We start from the raw sequence: 21,114 nt of genomic DNA, 5'->3' as shown, positions 1-21,114 counted from the left end.
CTCTTCTCCAAGTTCTTTTTGTTTGTTGTTCAGGATTCACGGGCCATGTACACACGCAGACCCCCAGAGCTGGTCTGGCTAACTCAGGAAGCATTTGCACTTTTTTTATTAACTTGGGGACAAACAGTTATACAGCTGGCTGGTTCACGCAACTAATGCAACCGTTTTTCTAGAATGGAGGTCACCCTCCAGTCCCCTTTGTGCTAGGTTCAGCTTTCTTTGCCCTATCTGTAGTCAGTCACGCCATATGCTCTTCCCTGACCTGTCTTGGTGGTACACAGTTCTTGCTGAAGCCGAATTCCCATAGAGCTGGATAGGAAGTTGATTTATTCTTCTACTACAAAAGTATCTCTGTTTACAGAACTTGCTATGTTTTTATTTGTGAAGCCGGTCATTCTTCTGTCATTCTGCAAGTGTATGTTTCTCCCCTTACCTCCCACCCTTATTTAAAGAAAGAAAGAAAGAATGTGGTATTTGTATACAATCTGGATGAACACCAGTTCAGTGCTGTTGGATGCTGGTGTGCCGTGACTTACCCCTTCCATTTTAAGCTATTCTCTGGTAATAGAGCAGCTTTTCTAGAAACTAACTTCTCAGAAGCGATACCAATTAATTTTATTGGATTACATTTGCTATTACTTGGTTCCTGTACTTGTCAAAGTAGTACCTAATTGCATGCTGCATGGTGAATCACCTTTAACAAAGAGCATTGCTCATTGCCAATTTAAGGGAAAGGCAGAAACAGCTGTAAGCTTTTCAAAAATGCATTGTAACCAGGCACCAGTATAGCTTTTAATGTTTTTTTTTTAAAGCTGAGAAAGTCTGGAAGAGGTGACTTTTCAGTCTGATCTGGAGACAAAGTGTCTTTTTTTAACTCCTGAGTTTGTGTGAATTTGTTAGTGAGGAACTCACCTAACAGGTGTCTTCATAACTTTTTTCGTCCAAGTAGCCTGGAAACTTTCTTTGTTGGTGGTGGTGGTATATAACTTTCAGTGCATATTATCACTTTATCATAATCCAGAGATCAAACTTTGAAGTTAAACTGATAGGTAATTTGATCACTGGAATTGCAAACTAATGCAGACTAAAAATACATTATAAATCACGAGCAGTGATATTAATTAAACATCAGAACAAATTACCTTGAGGTGTGGGCCTCCCCTACCACTTAAAGCTTCTTGTGTTTCAAAGAGGTATTATTCAGAAATTGCTTGTTGAGACTGGGCCATACTGCTTCTTTCTTCCCACAGGACTAATTTTTTCTTAATTTCTGTTAGATGCCTCAGGCTCTAGGAATAGGTATTGCTACCACTTACCAGGTGGAAATGGCACAAGATGAAATTGTCCCTTTAGAAAATGCTCTTGAGCAGAGTCCAAAAGAGGGAATTTAGAGTTCAATTTTCACAGCTTTGCTTAAATCCTGTAATATATAAAATAGTAACTGAGTTTCAGTTTTAGATAACATATTTGGTGTGCAATCTACAAGTAGAAAATATGCTAAGACTCTTATCTCTTGGTTCTTTTTGAATGCTGCCATGGTGATGGCTGGTGCAGGGAGAACAAGATTTTGGAGAGTTCCAAAGAAAGCTGGTGTTCCAAATAAGAACTTACATTTGATATTATCTTACAGGCTTCAAATAGTGTTACAAAACAAGAATATTAAAAATTTTAATAAACAACACTACTTCATGCATGGTTGAGCTGTGTTATGGGGAACAACTAAATTTTAATCATTTCTATTGTTTTTAAAGGCAGCAATGGAGAAGCCAATTAATCATCGATTGTTTGTGACAAGAATTTTGCAGGACTTTGAAAGTGACACATTTTTTCCAGAAATCAACTACAAAGAGTACAAACTTCTCACGGAGTAAGTATCAAGATGCATATGAGCCTTGTGTTCAGATGGAAGACTTAATAATCTTTAAATATGTAAGCGTCCTATTAAAGCCATGTTCTGTTCTGAGTTTTTCACAGTATTTTTCCCCAGAGTCATATTTTACTTACAGCCTGGAATTGCACCATGCTCAGCACAGAGAGGTTATTGGAACTTGCTGTGTTCTTCAACCTTCCCATAATCTTTACAGTAAAGAATTGCATTTGTCGGTTTGCTTGAAAAGTAACTTTCTTACTGTTTCTCATTTTAGAATTACTGAAGTATTTACTAAGCTTCATAACTCTTAGTATGTTGTTAGTCAATGGTATTCAGCTTCTGAATGTCTTGATAAATTGCCAAAGACAAATTAAATGGGTTTGAGCAGGGAGGGTTGAGCCTTTATAGATTTCTAAGGTTATTCCTTTCTCCTGAGAAAATTACTTCTTCCTAACAAACTTAGTAGAAACAAGTATTGAACTGTAAGTTTCTGCCATTCACTGTGGTTTCTTCTATGTTATCCTTGTCATATTCCAGTCATACTTTTATGTCCTCTCCAATAAGATTACATCCAACAGGCAGTAGGGAGGTGGCAAAAATTCAAACATCTGCCTCAAGAAGCAGCAAGGAGAGGACCTCTTCCTCTTATTGCTACCCTTGCTTTGGTTCCCAGCTGGTTACAGACCAGCAGTGGAAGAAGGAGAAGGTATGGCAAGTCATGCTCTCTGCACAGGGCATGGGAATGAATTAGCACTGAAGTGGGGAGCATAGATAGGGACAGCAAAGAAGGATGCGGGAGAGACAAACAAAGTGAGTGGGGAGGATGAATCACCTTTTCCAACTCTAACATGTTCTGAACTGTGCTGTGCCATATCATGAGCCCACTTTAGTATACTGATGTCTGACCTAAAGCTCCCCTCTCTCCCTCTTTTCTGTTTCTCAGATATACACTGGTTTTGGCCAGTGTACTGAAATCAGAATTAGGCCTTAAATCATTAATTTATCAAATAGCAGATGATTTCCTCACTAAAGTGGAAACCTGACAAGAGTCAAACATAGGGAATAAAATCTGAAATTTCTTTCTCCCTCAAAGTCAACATTACTCATACAAAATCCTTATTCTGTCACAGGGGGCTGAAGAGATTTTTGAAAGTGTCTATTAATAAAACCTGTTTTAGTAAATCTGGAATATAGAGGAGCAGTCAGTTACTTTAAGACGCTGTCGTAGACTTGTAAGAAACCTTTACCTTAGCATTTCCTCTAAAGCATCTGAGGAAAAGCAAAGCAAAAAACCCCAAAAGTGTTCTGTATCTCTTCTACCTCTGCATACATTTTAAATAATGTCTTGGAGGCTTTAATAAAAATGTTGGGGGTTTTTGATTAAGCCAAAAAGGTGGGGATGTTTTTGCATCACAGTATGCTCTCTTAATTTAAAAAGATGTGTGTACAAGTTGCTGATAGTAGTTAACATGATTCCTAAAAACAGTTTGTACTTAGTATACCTGTTGTAAGGATGGTATTTTCATCTTTTTTCAAACAACTTTCTTTTTGAATTGATTGGATAAATTACAGGTCACTCATAATGGTATTTTTATCTACTTGTTGGCTTTTGCTTTTTCTTCTCCCCTCTCTCCAGGTACCCAGGTGTCCCTGCTGATATCCAAGAAGAGAATGGCATCCAGTACAAATTTGAGGTCTATGAAAAAGCCATCTCAGCACAATAAATGAGGCTTTCTGTACTTCTGTGTAAGGGCAGGCATTTTAAATCGTGAAGTCTTATTGAGTGCAAATATATACTAAATTATTGAGAGAAAATCCTGCTTGATTGTACAATACCTCAGTAGTGAATGATTCCAAAAAACACACCCCACACTCTGAATATACACCCTGCAGTGGAAATATGAAGGTAGTCAGCAGCATGAAAGAGCTAGATCTAAGGAATACCACACCTATGGTTGGATGAGATCTTGCATTGATCTTTACAGTCCACGGCAGCATCCCTAACAAGTCCATGAGTAATGAAAGGCATTAGACTCGTTCAGAACCTTTCTACCTAAACAAAGGTTTCGAGTATCTCCTGATTCAAAACACCCAACACTGAGAAAGTGTCAAAACTCCTGAGTTTGACTGGGGTGGTATGTACATTTATAACAATCTTTAAAATATACTGGTGCAGAGGAAAAGGTAAGCAAGCATAACAAGAGGAATGGAGTCTGGAAGCCTCAGGCAGCAGTTGAGGGTTAGATTGATCCATCATGGAACTCCTCTCTTATCATCTTAACCATCCTGGGTACACAGCCTGCTTCAAGCCTTTTGGCTGAAAACACTGACTTACAAATTAATCTGATAAAGAAGTTTTAACATTTCTGTTAACTTCACACCCATGTAAAGGCTTGCTGCTCTTATAAGAAGTTGGTATGTCAGTTTGACTGTGGCCTCTTTGCAGTATAGGAACATAAACATTGCTTTCTTAACAGAACCTGTGTTCTTATGTCCCTTCTAAATGTTACCAGTGCAGATGCAGAATGTTAATTTGTTGATGTGATTTTGACTATTCTGTGTTGCATACAAATACGGATTATAAGCAGATAGTGGAGTCCTGTTTCCTTTTTCATTAAACATAGCTAGTATAATAATGTTCTGCATTACTGTTCACTAGAGCAGTGAGCAATATACTGGTACTGTAGTAACACTGTGATTCTAATGGCATACAATGCCAAGTCTTGACCAAACTTTATTATTGCCAATATTATCACAACATTATCAGTAATACTAGTCTGTTGCTATGTTCTGGCTGTGAGGAGTTTGTCAGATGGCAGAGGACTCCATACATGAAGTGTCAACAGAGAGGAGCTAGGGCGTACCATGCCCATCTATGCTTCCTGGTGCTGCAGCTGCCACCCTGAGAGTGATAACCTGCAGGGAGGGAGCCCTGCCTCCCTTTCACTGCAGATCAGTCTGAGACCAGAGGAGTGAAAAAAAAAGTTTTAAAAAAAAAAATTAACCCTCAAAACTCTGTTGACTGTTTCCCCAAAGCATTTTTAAAAGCATTGCCTTATGAAGCAGTATTGTGGGAGATTAGAGTAATAATGGTCATCCCTTAATGTCACACTGAGGCTCATTTCTAACGTCGGGGAGGGCAGTACTGGCCTTACACAGGTTATAACTGTACAGAGGAGCATAACAGCACCTGGTTTTCTTTTGATTTTGCTTGCTTTTGAAAACGCAAATCTCTTTCATAAGAGAAAAAATGTCAGCTGTGAACACCTTGAATTTTCCATTACAATTCACAACATTTAACTGATAAAGACAATTTTTGCATCTATTCTGGGCTGTTTGTTCTCTCTGTGTTTCTTTTGCATTCTTAAAAACATAAGTACTTTACTGTGTTGATCTTCTTGCCCTATGTGTGGTGACTTTACATCAGTCGATGAAGACTAAAACAACGAAGTTATATGCTTGCGTAATACAGCAAAAAGTCTCCTGAGTTTTAATTTGCCAGCACATTGTGAAAAGGAAGGAAAAAGGCTGTTACCAGGGGGAGGTTATTTTTTTTTAAAAATGCAAGTCACAGTGACCCTCGCAAGAGAAAATAACCTCCCAAAAGGGTTTAGTATGTACCAGTTAGTATCAAAGAACAGGTCACTGTTGAAAGCTCTGCACAGCTAGTCTGCAGAGTACTGTGGTTTATGGCAACTGACATTTATTAAAAGTGGAAGCAAGGACTTCATGCGGTGTTGAATTACACTGTGTTTGTGCCTAAGCCTACATTGCAGCAGATATGGTTCACTGAGGCCAGAATGTTTTGTACAACAACTTTGGTTGCGAAGAACTGTTAACTTGGATGGAAACAAGCCTACTGGGAACATAAATAGTTACTCTGACTCTTGTGGAGTGACTTAGTCCTCTTCAGATTTAACTATATTCGTCAAATTCTACAACAAATTAAGTCAATTTGTGATTCGTGGAAATGAGAACTTTGGAAATAACACATCAGTTTCCTACTTAAAACTTTTCAGAACTTATTAATGATGCAGTTTCTTCACTATGCCACTCTGCCAAGAAGATGCATTTTTGTTTGGTTTTTGTTTTAATAAAAGCACTGCATTTGGACAGCACCTTTTGCATCACAGGTTTTCAGTCAGAATTGGGAAAATGTATTTGATGTCAGTGAAGTTGGGTCCAAAAGAAGTATGTTCATGCTAATGGCAGACATAGCAGCCACTACAAGGTTAGATGGTTACTGTTTCAGGAAGATGGATAGGCAGAAAGAAAGGTGTGAGTCCCTGTGTTCCAGAAGCACATACAAATACTGTTTCCTAACAGGTGTATTATTTCCAGAGGATGGTTACTTTGCACTTCTTTTAAGTCTGTGCCCTTTTACAGATACCTCAGGTTGTTCATCCAAAAACTGAGACAATAGAAATGGTTGCTGTCTTCTAAAGGCCAGAGTTACTAGCTGGGATTTGTATGGGGCCTTTTTCAAAAGCCATGCTTCACTCGGTGGCAGGCTGGTTGAAAAAGCAACAGAAAAAAAATAAGTGTTTGCTGTTCACCTAAATTGGGCATTGCACCTGTTACCTCCCCGTTTATATTTCCCAGGGAAAACATAAATATTTTATACTATGGCTTGAAGAAAAAAAATCCTTTATTCCAAATACAACTTTCCCACGTTTTGTTTACTCCCGTACCTCACTGATGTATGATTCTGTGAAAAGCTGTAGATTCTCATTATGTCAAGTACAGGGGGAAATGTCATGTTTTTCCCCAGTTCCATGCAGCTAAGTGCAATGAATAGCATCATGAGTGACAATATAATTACCAATCACCAAGAAAACTATAGTACAGATATAATTTAATCCCCCTCATTCATGCTTTCCCAAGAACAAAGTGTTCTAAACAGATTAAAAATTTAATTTTTAAGGGTAATACTAGTTTTAACAAGATAGCTAAAACCAGAGGGTCTGCATAATAGGTGAAAAACAAACCATTAATGTTTCTGTTGCTTGTCTATTACTCATTATCTCTCTTACCTGACAGTGGATGGCAATTTCCATTTGGCGGTAGAAAGCTGATGTTTTCAGTAGCTCACCGGTAGTGTTACGGCAACAGTGTATTCAAGGACAGACTAGGGAACATTCCAACAACAAATCTCTGTCATGGAGAGCAATCCATGGAGAAGAAAGGTACACTCTAAATTATATGAGTTTCCTAATTTAGCAAACAAAATATTATTAGTATATATACAGAACACCGGGGGAAAACAGGAAGGGGAAAATGACAGTGATTAGCTTCTGTGTGTTATCTAAGGAGAGCATCGGGAGCGCTTGACATGAGATCTTAATTTGGACTAGACAACCATGTTGCCTTCAGACTACAACTGATTTGCCAAAGGCTTAAACCTAAAGCCAAACTAATTCTGAGCTATGCTAACAGAAGAGGAAGATAGGAGCAGGCAGCAGCTGATTTGGAGAGGGGAGAAGCTGTGGGAAGGGTTGTTTGTTAATCAGTGCAGAAAATGAGGTGACTAGAGGTGACAAATGAGGTGAAAAAGCTTAGTTAAGTATGAAACTAGGAGATACTTCCCTCATTATTCAGTTGTGCATTAACTGTCTCTGCTTGCCCAGGAGGGCTGCAGGAATGAAGCCTACCAAGTCAGGGTAGGCTGACCAAAAAAATCACAAAAATCTTCTGAAGAGGCAGGTGCTGGAACAAAAGAGTAGAAGTGGGGAAAGAGAGGTGAGAAGAGGAAATTGATGTTTCCTAGAAAGATTACACAGTTTCTTGTGTTACTTTGCCCTGTAACTGTAATTACTAAGGAAAGGCTTTCAAACTGCTGCGGGGTTTAGCACTTGTAAGTTGCTGTGACAAAGAATTTCATTAGTGAAGGATTTTCAGGATTTGGATGTCTGCGTGACTGCCTTTGTCAGCTATGCAGAAATCCTCAGCTACAGTTCCTACCCTGAAGTGCCTGCACTACATCTGAAAGGAGGAGTCCCATCCCAGAGCATCCAGTAGCCCAAGGGTTAGCATTGTGCCTGGGCTGACTATCTCCTGGTTCCCTCAGTGGACAGCATATGCTTCTGGTACCGCATGTGGGAAACCTGCCGATATTTCTTGGTCTTCAATTATAAGGACTTGCTTTCTGCTGGCTCTGGGGTGACCCTGGGTTATTCTGTCCTGTTTTCTGTCTGCAGATCATTCCGTCTCCTTTCAAATAACGTCAAAGCAAAATTTGTACAAGAAGTCTTTTATTAGATTAATTGACATGGTTGGAAAAAGAACAGGCAAGGTCTCAGGCAGAGGGCTGTTGTGGTTACATTCTCAAGACTGTTTTCTGGTGGCTTGAACAAGGGCTTACATGCCAGAAGTTGCCTGTTTATCTCCAATTAAATTGCATAGTTTAATAAAGTAGATTATCTCACCATGTAAATCTTGTTTTGCTTGTATCTTTAATGGTCTTGGCTACAGCATTTGTGTATCACCTTCAGTCCTCAAGCTCTGGTCCTCTCAATTCTGTCCCTTATCTTGTCAGCTGTCCTGTTGGATTGGAAATTTACAGAAATTCAGAGAATTGTTCTGATCAAGAAAAGTAGGTATTTCAGATAGAGTGCTCTTAAGTATGTGCTTATGCCTGATTAAGTGACAGTAAGTGTTCTTCCTGAAATCGGGCCACATATTTGCCTGATTAAGGAAAGCTTTAGGTATGAAATTAAATATTTTGCTAAATTATGTCTGCTACAAAAAAAACAGATGGGAAGAAAAATAAATACAGAACTTGAGAGGACAGGAAATGGATGGTACACCATTACTCACAGAAGCCTAAATCAATGTCTTTTCCTTCAGCACTTCAGTTTAATGAGCTCCTAATACCAAGCAGAATCTTTTTCAATAAACAAACCATTATATAGAAGTCACTTTGGTTATAAATTGCGTCATTGATTTAATTGAGAAGGACACTTGCAGAAAAACAGGGCATTTGTTCCTTGGAAGCAACATGCCTTTAATGTTCATCCTTCCTCCAAACTCACATTTTTTCACACAAAATCCTGCTGGCAACAGTCACACTCATTTTAGACAGCCATACTAGTTGATGAGTTACCAGTCCTTTGCTCGAGATCCCTGCTCTATCTCTCAGCTTGCTGGAGGGATTATGCCTAATGCACCTCCAGCAGAGCCAGATGGGTTCATTTAAATATCCAGTGGAGAGTGACTTTAGCTGAACAAAGTGGGTTTGCCTGAAAGGAAAAGGAAAAACTCAAGTGATCCTTCCCACTGATACAGCTGTGGGGCCAGTAGCTCCTAGTGACTGACAGTGGTGAGCAAGCAGGAGCAGTAATGTCATCACTCACTGCAGCTAGAGCTAGGTGAGCAGCTTTAAAACCTGGAATAATTTGACGTGAGCTGTCTGTGGACACGCTCTACGGAGGAGCACACCTCGCAGCCCCCAGAACGTGTGCTTGGAGGATGCCTGCTCTAAACCATGACCAGAACATCTCACTGGGGTGCTACATCCCATTCCCATTCTTGCAGTAAATAAGAACAGGAAAGAGAAAAAATATTAGATGTACTTCTCATGTAAGAGTAAATTAACTTAAAATAGATTGGGCCACTGATTTCCAGTGAAGCTTGTGCAGTTGCACTAAGGAGCACTTTAGAAGCTTTTGAGCTTTTCAATGCTGTATCTGTAGGTTATCAAACATGGCAAAAAAATCTCATGAAAACTATTTCTTGTGAAATCAGCTTGAAAGAGAGCTTCATTTTCACAAGTGCAAGAGGGGGTTTTGATCATTATACCTCCTCTTGTTAGGTTTTGTTCAGAAAGGTTAAAATTTAGATCTGTTCCCATCAAGAGTCCTAGGTGGAAAACCTCATTAATTTAACATACCTATGTTTAGAAAGAATTAATTTTCCTAATTAATTTTAAATTCAATTTTTTCATGTTTGTTCAGTCGTTAATCATATAAAAAGGCAATCTGTTCTTCTGGAGTTCTTTACTCACTAAGTACTTTTGTGCATATTGCTACTTCAGTCAGTCAAAATTGATTTCTTCACAGTATTGAGTCTAAGTGTCCTTCATCAAATCATGGCTGTCTTTCAGATGGAATAATGTAGATTTTTTTCCTTTTGTAACATAGCGATTACACCATTGTTTACTGCACAATTCACTATACATTTTTTTCTCATATGTAATTCAGATTCCTTTAGAAACTAGTACAGTGCACAAAGGATACAGACATCTTTCTCCTGTAATCTAAATCATGATTACTTTCATTCAGTATATTATTTACCCTCATGTGAAGGAAATCCATATCCTTCAAGTTATGGCAGAATAATGGCTTGGCTTACTCAAAAAAAAAAAGAATCTGTCAGGGGAAAAAAAACAAACAACTTTTTAACAAAACTGTGAGTGTATGTTCCTCTTCTCAGTAGTATGAAAGATTCATCTGATATTGACCATCACTAGTATATGAATTTCAGACAAGCCTGTAAGCAGAGAAAGTAGCAGTTGATATCTTGAACTATTATGTGATTTTTCACTCTAATTAGAAAACAAGTGCTGTGATCAGGATTCACTCTATTGACAAAAGTCCTTGTTATATGGCAGAGAGCACGCTTTGCTGCCCTCTTACTTTACCACTATGCCTAACAGTATAATGTCAAATAATTTTAAAATAACTTATTTCACAATCTATTTTCAATTTTTATGAACACATTTATGAGAAAGAATTGTCTCTATGGCTGTTCACATACTGTGTTAGTAATATCTGATTCACACAAGAGGAAATAAAAACACTGGCAAAAGGGAGTTATCCCATGAGCCTGCTGATTTACAACACTTAGGAAACTAGCACTTGTGTTTTGCAGCATTGCAAATGGTCACGTCCATGGAACAAGACATTTTAGTGCAATATATTCTCTAAAATAATTTGAAGGATTCCTGTTCCCTCAACAATTGTAATTATTCCTGCAAGTATTACAAAAGCAATTCCCACGCACAATTTTTTAATTGAAGTAATTGGCAAAAATGCACCAAACACTTCAGAGAGTGTATTGTTCCTGAAGGAAGACTCCATGTCATAACTAGGTAATTAAAACATGCCTGATGGAAACTGGGAGAAAACTTGGCTTTGGCATGACCTCACTGAAGCCAAAGGAGGAACACCAGACTAAACATCAAACAAACCTGTCTCAGCGCCCTTAGTTAGTGTGATTGACCCAACAGAGTGTGTTAGCGAAGACAGTACAACAGCACGTACACCTCAACCAAAACTATCTAAGTAAACAAACCAGTAAAATAATAAAGTGTTACTCTAGATTTTGTACTGTCTGCAGAGTTGTGGCCTCTTGTGAGACTCTTGATGGAGTCCTAATTTATTCTGTTTGGTTTTCTTTATTATTTTTGAAAGACAACATAGCGCTTCTCTATACTCCGCCTACTGCCTCTGTCTCCTCTCTCCTCTTTTACGCCTCTCCGGTGATGTCTCTAGTTCTCTAGGATAATCTCACTTCAGTATTTTAAACAGCTGTACGTGTTACATTGAATAAAAGTATTTTTAAGAAACACTGTTGTTTTCAATGTGTTATTGCATTCCTTTCAGCAAACAGTTCCAGCACAGTAAACATCTGCCTCTGTATGTAGTGTTTTTAAATGTATTTTTAAGGTACCAAATCAGTATATAATAATATTAATTGGGGGAGGGGGATTCAGTTACCACAACTAAAACAAGTTAATTATGCTTTTGTATTTTTCCATTTATTCAGTTTTGAAAAAAATTCTATCCACCAATACATAATAAAGTAATAGAATTACTAGAATTACTTATATTACATTATACCATGCTCAACAATTTACATGCTAATGCATTAATATACAAATAATTATATATAGTAAGCAATCATGGCTCCTTCTTAATTTGAATCAGTTTTTGCTAGTGTAGGCTGAGGCTGGTCAGTACCAAACAGACATGACAACCAAAGTGTTTACCATTCCCATTTCACATGGAAAGCAAAATCCCAAACCAGTTTTTTTTCAGATCAAGTCAAAATATTTCCGTTCTTTTTTTTTTCTGTTAAAAAAATGGAGCAGCTAATTTTGTTGATTCCCAGGATCCCCAAAGACCCAGGAAAGTCCCCTGCTGTGGTCAATAGCACTTGGAAATGCCAGCAGTGCCAGGAGAGGCAGGGCTCTCAGGTGTGCCCGGACTCCCGGCTGCAAAGCCTGGGGTTTAAGCTCTGAAACCACCTTCCCAAAACAAGGTCCCCGGGCTTGAGGTCTGCAGTGCAGCTCTGGGCTTCCAGCAGCTTGTTGAGCTGGCTACCAGAAAACTAAGTATGTTTCTTCAGTTTTACTGCCTGCCTGCCCGTATTTGGACAAAAGTTTATCAAGAATCAGTGCAGTGGAACATTTTAGTCAATTAAAATGAATATTAGTATTCTGTGACCATAAAACTTTCCCCTGGTAGATATCTAGCTAGCCGAACTGTCAGTGAAGTATGGGAGAGGACTGGGTTGGTAGAGATCCTGAGAGGGATACCAAGAAGTATGATAAACTAATATGCTATGTGTATATGTAAACATCTTCTGTATTTTAGACTAAACTTTGTGCTGCATTGATGTATTCCCTACTCTGGTTTTCCACCCTACTTCACTGTTAACATAAGAATTAACTTCTTGGTACCAACAGTTGTTTTTATATCCAATTAAAAGTAGCCAAAAGGGAGGATACTGTGACATTTATTAAAAAAAAAATCTAATTATCACCCAAAAAGTGCTCTTCTAAGAAGTGGTACGAAACACTTTTTTTTGGTCAAAGATTTATGTTGGCTATCATAAGCACAACAGTACAATGCAAGCAAGGATGGAAGGCGGAATAAGAAAGTGTACATGAGAGCTGCAGAAACCGCAGAAGTGAAGATGCTCCAGCAACAAAATTGATGAACCACACACAAGTGTACACCGCCTCCGTATCTTATATAATTCACACAACAACAGGTCTGAGATGAGCAGTAACCTTCCCAAAGAGTGGGTGTTCAATATACATGCCTTTCGGAGACTGTTTGGCAAAGACCGAGTATTAACAATGTGGGTGAGGTGCAGAGAGTAAAAGAAAACAAAGATAATTAGAATCGCACTGCAGGAAAAAAAAACAGTCTGTGGACATTCTCCCAACTTAGTTTTTGAAAGACAGGGTTAAAGAGTAACTGAAGAACCTGCCCTTGGGATGTTGTTTGTCTTAGTGTCTTATTCATACGATTCATCCAGCTCTTAGTCATGCTGGTATCTAACCAATCCTGTCATGCTCTTGTTAGAAGTAGAATGGCACAAATCTCCTTCACATTCCTCCTGGAAACTTCTCTCTCCTGTGATGCCTAAAAAAGCCCTTCACAGCATCAAGGATGCTGGTGCCCTGTGACTGCTACTTATTATACCAAGCATGATGGATTGTTTTGCTGTTACTTTGCCCTCACCTCCCCTATTTGTTTGCTGCCTTCACCTGTTGTCTTTTATTACATGCCGAGACAACAACGTCTTTGAGGCAGCAGGTGCCTTTTTAAATAGATGAGTACAGGACCTTGCATGGTAACAGCACTACAGCCACCGCAATTAAGTGTTTGCGAGAGAGACATGGCAGTTGCTGCAGGTCCCAGGTCTATTGTATCGTCCACGTGTCGCCACCACAAAAAGTTAGCGTGCCCAAAGGCAGTCAAAACTTCTGCAAAATGTTGTCTAAAACTGTTACAGCGTGCTTTTGTGAGAATCGGCATTCCAAGAAAATATCCTTGGAATGTTGGACATATCAGCAGGCAGTCCCGTCATCCACAGGTGTGCTTAAGGATACTCCGTAAGCATCATCAGAGGCACCAAGCAGCTAAGCAAGACTACAGCACAGTAAGGCGATGGGAAGTAGTCAGCTTGGCTTCACCAAGGGGAAGGCATGCTTGACCAACCTGATGACCTTCTACAATGAAATGACTGGCCTGTTAGATGAGGGAAGAGCAGTGGATGTTGTCTACCTGGACTTCAGTGGGGCCTGTGACACTGTCTCCCAGAAGATCCTCATAAAGAAGCTGTTGACGTATGGGCTGGATAAGCAGACAGTGAGGTGGGTTGAAAACTGGCTGAAAGACGAGGCCCAGAGGGTGGTGATCAGTGGCACGAAGTCTAGCTGGAGGTCAGTAACAAGCGGTGTACCCCAGAGGCCAATGCTGGGTCCAGTCCTGTTTAACATCTTCATCAGTGATTTGGTTGGTGGGGCAGAGTGTACCCTCAGCAAGTTTGCAGATGACACAAAACTGGAAGAACTGGCTGATACACCAGTGGGTCTTGCAGCCACCCAGAGGGACCTGCACAGGCTGGAGAATGGGCTGACAGGAACTTCAACAGTTCGGCAAGGGGAAGTCCCAAGTCCTGCACCTGAGGAGGAACAAACCCAGGCACCAGGACACGCTGGGGCCACCCAGATGGAAAGCTGCTTTGCAGAAAAAGACCTGGGGGTCCTGGTGGATACCAAGACCAACATGAGCCAGCGATGCGCCCTCACCACAAAGGTGGCTAACAATAGTCTGGGGTGCATTAGGTGAAGTATTGCCAGGAGGTCGAGGGAGGTGATCCTTCCCCTCCGCTTAGCGCTGGTGAGGCCACACCTGGAGTACTGTGTCCAGCGCTGGACTCCCCAGTACGAGAGATGCGGACATACCAGAGAGAGTCCAGCAAATGGCTGTGAAAATGACGAAGGGACTGGAGCATCTCTCCTATGAGGAGAGGCTGAGAGAGCTGCTACTGACTAGCTTGGAGAAGAGAAGGCTCAGGGGGATCTTCTCAAGGTATGCAAATATCTGAAAGGAGGGTGCAAAGGAGGTTTTCTAGTAGAAAGGCTCTTCCTAGTAGAGCTCAGTGACAGGACAAGAGGCAGTGGGCAGAAACTGGAACAAGAGATTCCCTCTGAACGCTGGGAAACACTTTTTCACTGTGAGGGTGACCAAGCGCTGGCAGAGGTCACCCAGAGAGCTTGTGGAGTCTCCATCCTTGGAGACATCGAAAACATACCTGGACGTGGTCCTGGGCAGGTGGCTCTAGGTGACCCTGGTTGATCAGGGAGGGTTGGACCAGATAACCTCCAAAGGTTAGTTCCAACCTCAGGCATTATGTGATTCTGTGAAGGTGTCCTAAACTTGCATGAAAATCAAAAAGGTTCTTTCACCATGCTTTGAAATTTCATAGGATTTTAGTAGTAACCTGAAAGCCCCCAGTAAGGAACGGGAGTCCTATGAGACAATGAGGTTAGAAAACTGGGACTGAAGGAGCTAAGATAACCTCAGAGAAATGCTACATAGCAGCTGTGAGAAGAAATTGATTCTAGTATTTGACAGGAATTTTTTTATTTTGCAAATTTTTTCTGATTTCATAGTCGGGAGCCTACACCTTGGCTTTGTTGGAATAAATTTTTCTTGTTGAAGGTTGTTGGGTGCTGAGGCTGATTCCAAGCCACTCTGGAAAACATAACATAACCTACTTCTCAGGAAACAAATCTATATAAATGATATTGCATTAAAGCAGTGCTGCAGATAAACTTTTCATTTGCCTGCTGCACAAGAAAATCCCAGGGACTGGGACTTGTTTGCTGCCACATTCGTTTGGTGGTGGGCAATGTCAAGCATCAAGAAAGAAGAAAATGTCTTTCTTGGCAGGCTTCTTGGCAGATTGCTTCTGTCACGGAGCAAGCAGCAGAGAGACAATCCATGATATGAGGTAATCCCATATTGGCATGGGGGCCTTCATCTCCAACAGGGTCCGTGAGTACTCCTGCACAGGAAAAAAAACTCATCATAAAAAATTTAACCAGACGGATGGATTTAGGATTGTTTATTAATAAAGAAGCCTTGTGAGAGAACTGGGACCTCTTAGTCCTCCTAGGAGCAGACAGGACCCAAATTATTTTTTTTGCCTTTCGGCAGTTTTGCCGTCCAAAGCAGCCAGGGCTTACTGCAGAGTAAAACTTGAATACACCTGAAGGAAGCATGTCTTTGGGCTCACCTCCCTCTAGTTCCTGCTAAGGCCGTTAAATTCACGCCCCTGGGCGATGGGAAGCAGTGAGGTGGTGAAGAAGGGTCTTAGGTGGGTTGTTTCTGCCGTTCACTACATGTTAAGGCAGCGAGTAAGCACAGCCGAACGCATCTCGGTGCCGTCTGTGTCGTGAGGGGTGGAAGCCACACTCTTCACCAGGCGGGAAACGGCCGGAGCTGCTGTGGGATGGGGGGTGTGGGCCACATCGTGGGTGCGGGAGGGGAGAGGGTGTGGGGATGTGTAAGGGTGCGGGGGTCGAGGTGGTGTGGAGGTGAGGGGGTGAGCGGGGTGTGAGTGAACAGAACGTGGGTGTGAGGGGTTGGGGGGGCGAGGAGGGGTGGGGGCGTGGGAGAGAGTGAGGCTGTGGGTGGGTGTAGAGGCGTGTAAGTGCGTGGGGCGCATGGGTGCGAGGGGGTCTGGGTTTGAGGGGGTGCGTGGATTTGGGCGCGTGGAGGGGGATGGGGAGGGAATGGGCACGGGGGGTGTGGGAGAGGGCTTGAGGGGGTGAGCGGGTGTGGGAGCGGGCTTGAGGGGGTGAGTGGGTGAGGGAGCGGGCTTGAGGGGGTGCGAGGCGGGGGGGGGGCTGTGGGGGGGGGTGGGCGCGAAGCTGTGTGGGGACGGCTGTGAGGGGGCTGAGGGGGGCGTGACGGGGGGTGGCGGTTGGCGAGGGGGCGGGCGTGAGGGGGTGTGAGGGGGAGCGGGTGTGGCGGCCGCCCGCCTCACCTCGCCTCGCCTCCGCTCCGCGGCCCCCCTCCGCCCCGCCGGCCGCTGTCGCCGGGGGGCGCCGCCGCGCTGCCCGCCCGGTCCCCGCGGGCCGGCCGGAGCCCGGGCCGGGCCGCCTGCGCTCAGCCCCGGCGGGAGGTCCCGTCCCGCCCCGTCCCGCCCCGCCCCGCAGGTGAGCCAGGGGCGGCGGCCGCCCCGCGCCTCCCCTCAGCGCCGCCGGGGCGGGCGGGAGGCAGGCGGGGAGCCCGCTCCCCCCCGCCGTCTCCCTCAGGGCTGCGCGCTCCCGCGGCCGCGCCGGCGGCCGCTGGGCGGATCGTCCGGGGGCGTTGCCCGAGGCAGCTCAGCGGACGGCGCCGGCTGAAGTTGCACGCCCCGGCGGTGCGCCCGGCGGCGGGGGTTGTTCCTCAGCGCGGCGCGGGAACGCCGCGCGGGCTGTCAGAGCGCTCCCCTCGGCCAGAGGTGCCCGGGGAGCTGCAGGCGCGTCCCTTCCCGCCCGGCGGGCCGCGATGCGGGAGGAGGCGACGCTGCCGACGGCGACAGGTAAAAACTCTTCCCCTCGCCCTCCTCCTGACACCTCCGCCCGGCGCGGCGTCGCCTGGCCTTCGCCGTTCCCCACACGAAGGGGCTGGCGCGTTTGGGGGTTTTTTTGTTCGTTTGGTTGGTTTTGGTTTGTTTTAACGTTTTGGAGCGCGTGAGGTAGGGTGGCCGGAATGCTGAGGAAGGGTTCGGGTCGGTGACTGAAGGTCCGTACGTGGGGCGTTTGTCTTGCAAAGCAACTCTGTCAGGCTCTTCTCGGTCCAAAAAGTGGTCCCTTCCCTCTCAGTGGATTTTTAAGGGAAAAGCCTTTAACATGCTTACTCTTCTAGCCTGCGTTTATATCTTTCAGGTGTGTTCTCTGTAGAGAAGTTGCCTGTCCATGTTTTTTCCAGATCTCCCTCAGGAAAAACTTTAGAGCCGTTAGGTTACGAGTCAGGATGCTGTGAAACAGGAGTGAGCGACAACACTGACCTTAATGTAGAGCCCCAGTGAAAACTTTCCTCTCCTAGTGCTCTCCACCATGCTCCAACCACTCTCTGGCAGTAATTAGTGCCATAGGAAACACCTCCAAATGAGAAAGAGTACTCGGAAAGATGATAAATACTGTGACAGGAAAAAAGTACTTAATGAGCTGGCTGAACCTCTCCCAACTTTCTTCAGAAGTACAAAGACAGGAGATCCCAAGTGAGAAGATGGGTGAGAAACCTGCAGATCCTGACCATCCTGCAGTTAACCTTGGAAAACAGCAAGGCTGAAGAGACAGATGCTTCGCTATGGAAAGTTGCACTTTACAGGCTAGGTTTCCAAACTGGACTTATTTCTGACAAATTTGGGGGGGGGGGGGGTAGAGGAGGGAGGAGGGGGTAGTTTTGGCTGTGTTAGAGTGGTAATTTTTTTCATCAAAAGTTACTCTTGTGGTAAATTTCAATGTGTTTACGACAGAATAGGAAATCTGAGTTCTTGTTACACTGACTGAGAGAATTTACAGGGTTAATGTGGATATGAAAAATCACCAAAATATTTAAAGGCTTATGCTTTTTAAGCATGTACACACATCTTTTTTCAGAGATGAGAATCGATGACTTAATTTTACTGGAGTGATTCTAGACTCTCTAAACACTACTGTGAAAGCTTGTTTGTGTAACTCCAATAGGGGTGAGGCACAGAGGGCAGAAAATTTGGCTTTCACATTGAAAAAGTGAGGAACACCTTGCAAGAACATTGATTCATAGCACTCCTTTATTCAGTGAAAATGTTGGTCATGTTTGTATTTTTTACACATTATAAGGTCAATGAGCTTCCCCCCCACCCCCCGAATTTTGTGATTATTTACAGTTAGATGTAACAAAACACTGTGAGAGGTTTTTTTTTAGTAATTCAGTGCTATTTAAAAATCAAGAAGCAAAGGTTGGAGGAGGAAGTGCTAAAACTTTGAAGTTTTAGTGGCTTTTCCCACTACAATGGCAGCAGGACCCGTATCACAATAGGACTCTGGGTTATCACTCTGATATTTGCCAGCCTGACCTCAGAACAGGACCCAGCACAAATCCACAACAGTGGCTATCTACTTCTTGGAAACAAGTCATCATCGGCTTCAGAAATTGATTTTCATACTATGCAGTTCTTTGTGCTACTTGATCTCAGAGCACTTTCCAGGACAATATTGCTTTTTGAAAATAAAGTGACAGAAAGAGTGTTCCAGGAATATTAGTTGTACAAGAATACCAGAAATTTGTGGATGATCTGAAAGACCAGTTCATGATTCACTGTTACGGACTAGGTTGCATAGTTCCTTGTTCATTAAACTACTATCTTGGCACAAGTTTACCTCCACAGCTGAAGAGCAGCTGTGTCAGTCCTGACATCCCAGTAACACATGTAGTGGTTCTGACATTGCAGTTAATTAGATTTAGGAATGTTTTATAGTCCCGACCTGTTCAGCATCAATCTGTGATGAATTCTCAAATAAATTACTCTTTTAGGGTATCTGCTTGAACTGTGATCTTTCACTTCAAGATAGCTAGCTTTGGTTTTTTTTGGAGCAGGCTGTACCCAGTCCAGGTGTGGCATGTGTATTTCCACTGAGCCAGTGTCACTGGGTCTTAAGTAAGTCCAGCTGCACTTTGTTCCCAGAGTGGAAATTTTAGGGTGATGCAGCCCCCAGCACATTCTCCTGTAATTAACAGATTCTCCAGATGAAATCATGGTTATCTTCATCCAGCATTCAGGAATGTATTCTGCATTATATTGTTCCAGTTGCAAATCTGTAACGCTTCCTTTTAATCATATAGTATCTAATTCTGAAGTATTTGTGGATTTTTATTCCCCATTTTATATTTCTTTCTCCACTTTCCTTTTCCCCCATGCAGCCTCCTTTTCCTTTGCAGTGCAAAGTGTAGATCAACATATAAATAATGTGGCTGGATCTTTGTACCACTGATGCCTGTGGTCCTTCTTTCAGGGATTAGCCAGTCTGCTTTGCAGACCTGACAGTCCCAGGCTGCGTATATAATGATTAGTTGGGTTTCTGAAATGAAATTTATTAGTACCTACAAGCACCGGTGAGATCTCAGGCACGCTGGAGCTGCTGACCTGCCTGCACAAAAACATCTTGGGCTTTCTCCAGGCCAGGTTCATACAATATCCTGGCAACACAGTCTACTCCAAATTTTCAAAATTTAGCTATTGGGTTAGGCTAGCCTTCCTCCTCTCTCACTGACATTGACAGTCCTCGTAAAGTCAATGGATACAGTGAATTTAAGCAATTGGAGGCATTAGATCGGATGTCAGAAAGACAGTCTCATTTTTAGCGTTGATCTGCTGCATGACTTCAAGTAGCATTCTTCTCTTTCCATGCCTGTTGAATGTTCTTTTGGCCGTAAAAGGTATTTCTGCAGGTGAAAAGACTTGTCTAAGAAGTGGTATATGCCATCACTTAAGTAAAGCAAGCAGATAAGTATCAGAAGAGCTTTAGATAAGTATGAAAGAAATGTAAAATCACCGGCGACTTCCAGGTAGGTCAAAACCAAGGGAGAACACAGAATTCCAGCAGGTGTGCTATCTAAAAGGTTTTTCTCTTTAGTTTGTTTCTGGAAACCCAAAGCACAAATTAATTGGATACTTTTTTATAAAAGACTTGATAGTAATCTTGAATATATTACTTGTCAGAAATATGCATTTCATAATAATGATTTGCACATCAATGAAAGCTGAGATAGACACTACTGAATCATGTACTTGCAGTATAATTGAATGCATCCTTAAAGTAATTTCAATGCAATTACTTTTTAAAAAATGTTTTATCAAGACAGAGGGGAAAAAAAACAACCACCGGTCAAAAGAAGATGATAGTACCACAGTGGTACCCCCATTCCCAGCAGTGATCAGAAGTGGGACGTTTGCTCCCATGAGGGTGGGACAGAGAAGGTCTGGCCCCCTTTCATCCTCCTCAGTTGCTCAGAACAGGACTGCAGTCACACATACACAATGAACAGTCTTTGTGAGGGCCGTAAGCCCAGAAATAAGTGCTACCAAAGGTGAACCGGTTCATCTCATGCATTTGTCACTTGTGTTTTTTCCTGACATCCCAAATATTGTGAGGTATCTTCCCCAAACACACGCTATGTGTGACCATTGTTACACCCTGTCACCAAACAACAGCTATATTTAATAAATACTTAACACATTGCAAGCATGAAGACCCATAGCTAACTGTTCTTATGGTGACTGACAAGCCACTGAATGTCACTGCTCAGCAAAAGCACCTGTATCTGCAGAGCATGATGCTATGGAGTGAAATAAACAGGGGGAGGGAGAGGAGGAAATCTGTGATAAAAATGTCAAGTGTATTTCAACTTACTTTTTTTTGTTCGTTGGACTTTTGGAATGAACTACATTGATACCACCCTTTGATTTTG

General features: G+C 42.6%; 1 protein-coding gene across 3 annotated transcripts in view; it reads left to right on the top strand.

The window, feature by feature from the left end:
• The window catches only part of DHFR (dihydrofolate reductase), a 638,672-nt gene extending 633,478 nt beyond the window's left edge, over positions 1-5,194 (top strand). For all 3 annotated transcript variants that reach the window (XM_069777680.1, XM_069777678.1, XM_069777679.1), the window contains 2 exons: positions 1,752-1,867; positions 3,507-5,194. In XM_069777680.1, coding sequence (XP_069633781.1) covers positions 1,752-1,867; positions 3,507-3,594 — 204 coding nt within the window. In that variant the 3' untranslated portion in view covers positions 3,595-5,194. The remainder of the gene's footprint in view (positions 1-1,751; positions 1,868-3,506) is intronic.
• The last annotated feature ends 15,920 nt before the right edge of the window (positions 5,195-21,114 follow it).

The sequence above is a fragment of the Haliaeetus albicilla genome, chromosome Z (genome assembly GCF_947461875.1).
Source record: "Haliaeetus albicilla chromosome Z, bHalAlb1.1, whole genome shotgun sequence".
In the NCBI taxonomy this organism is placed as follows: domain Eukaryota; kingdom Metazoa; phylum Chordata; class Aves; order Accipitriformes; family Accipitridae; genus Haliaeetus; species Haliaeetus albicilla.
The sequence above is the reverse complement of the archived record's forward strand: the minus strand, read 5'-3'. Positions and strand labels throughout refer to the sequence as shown.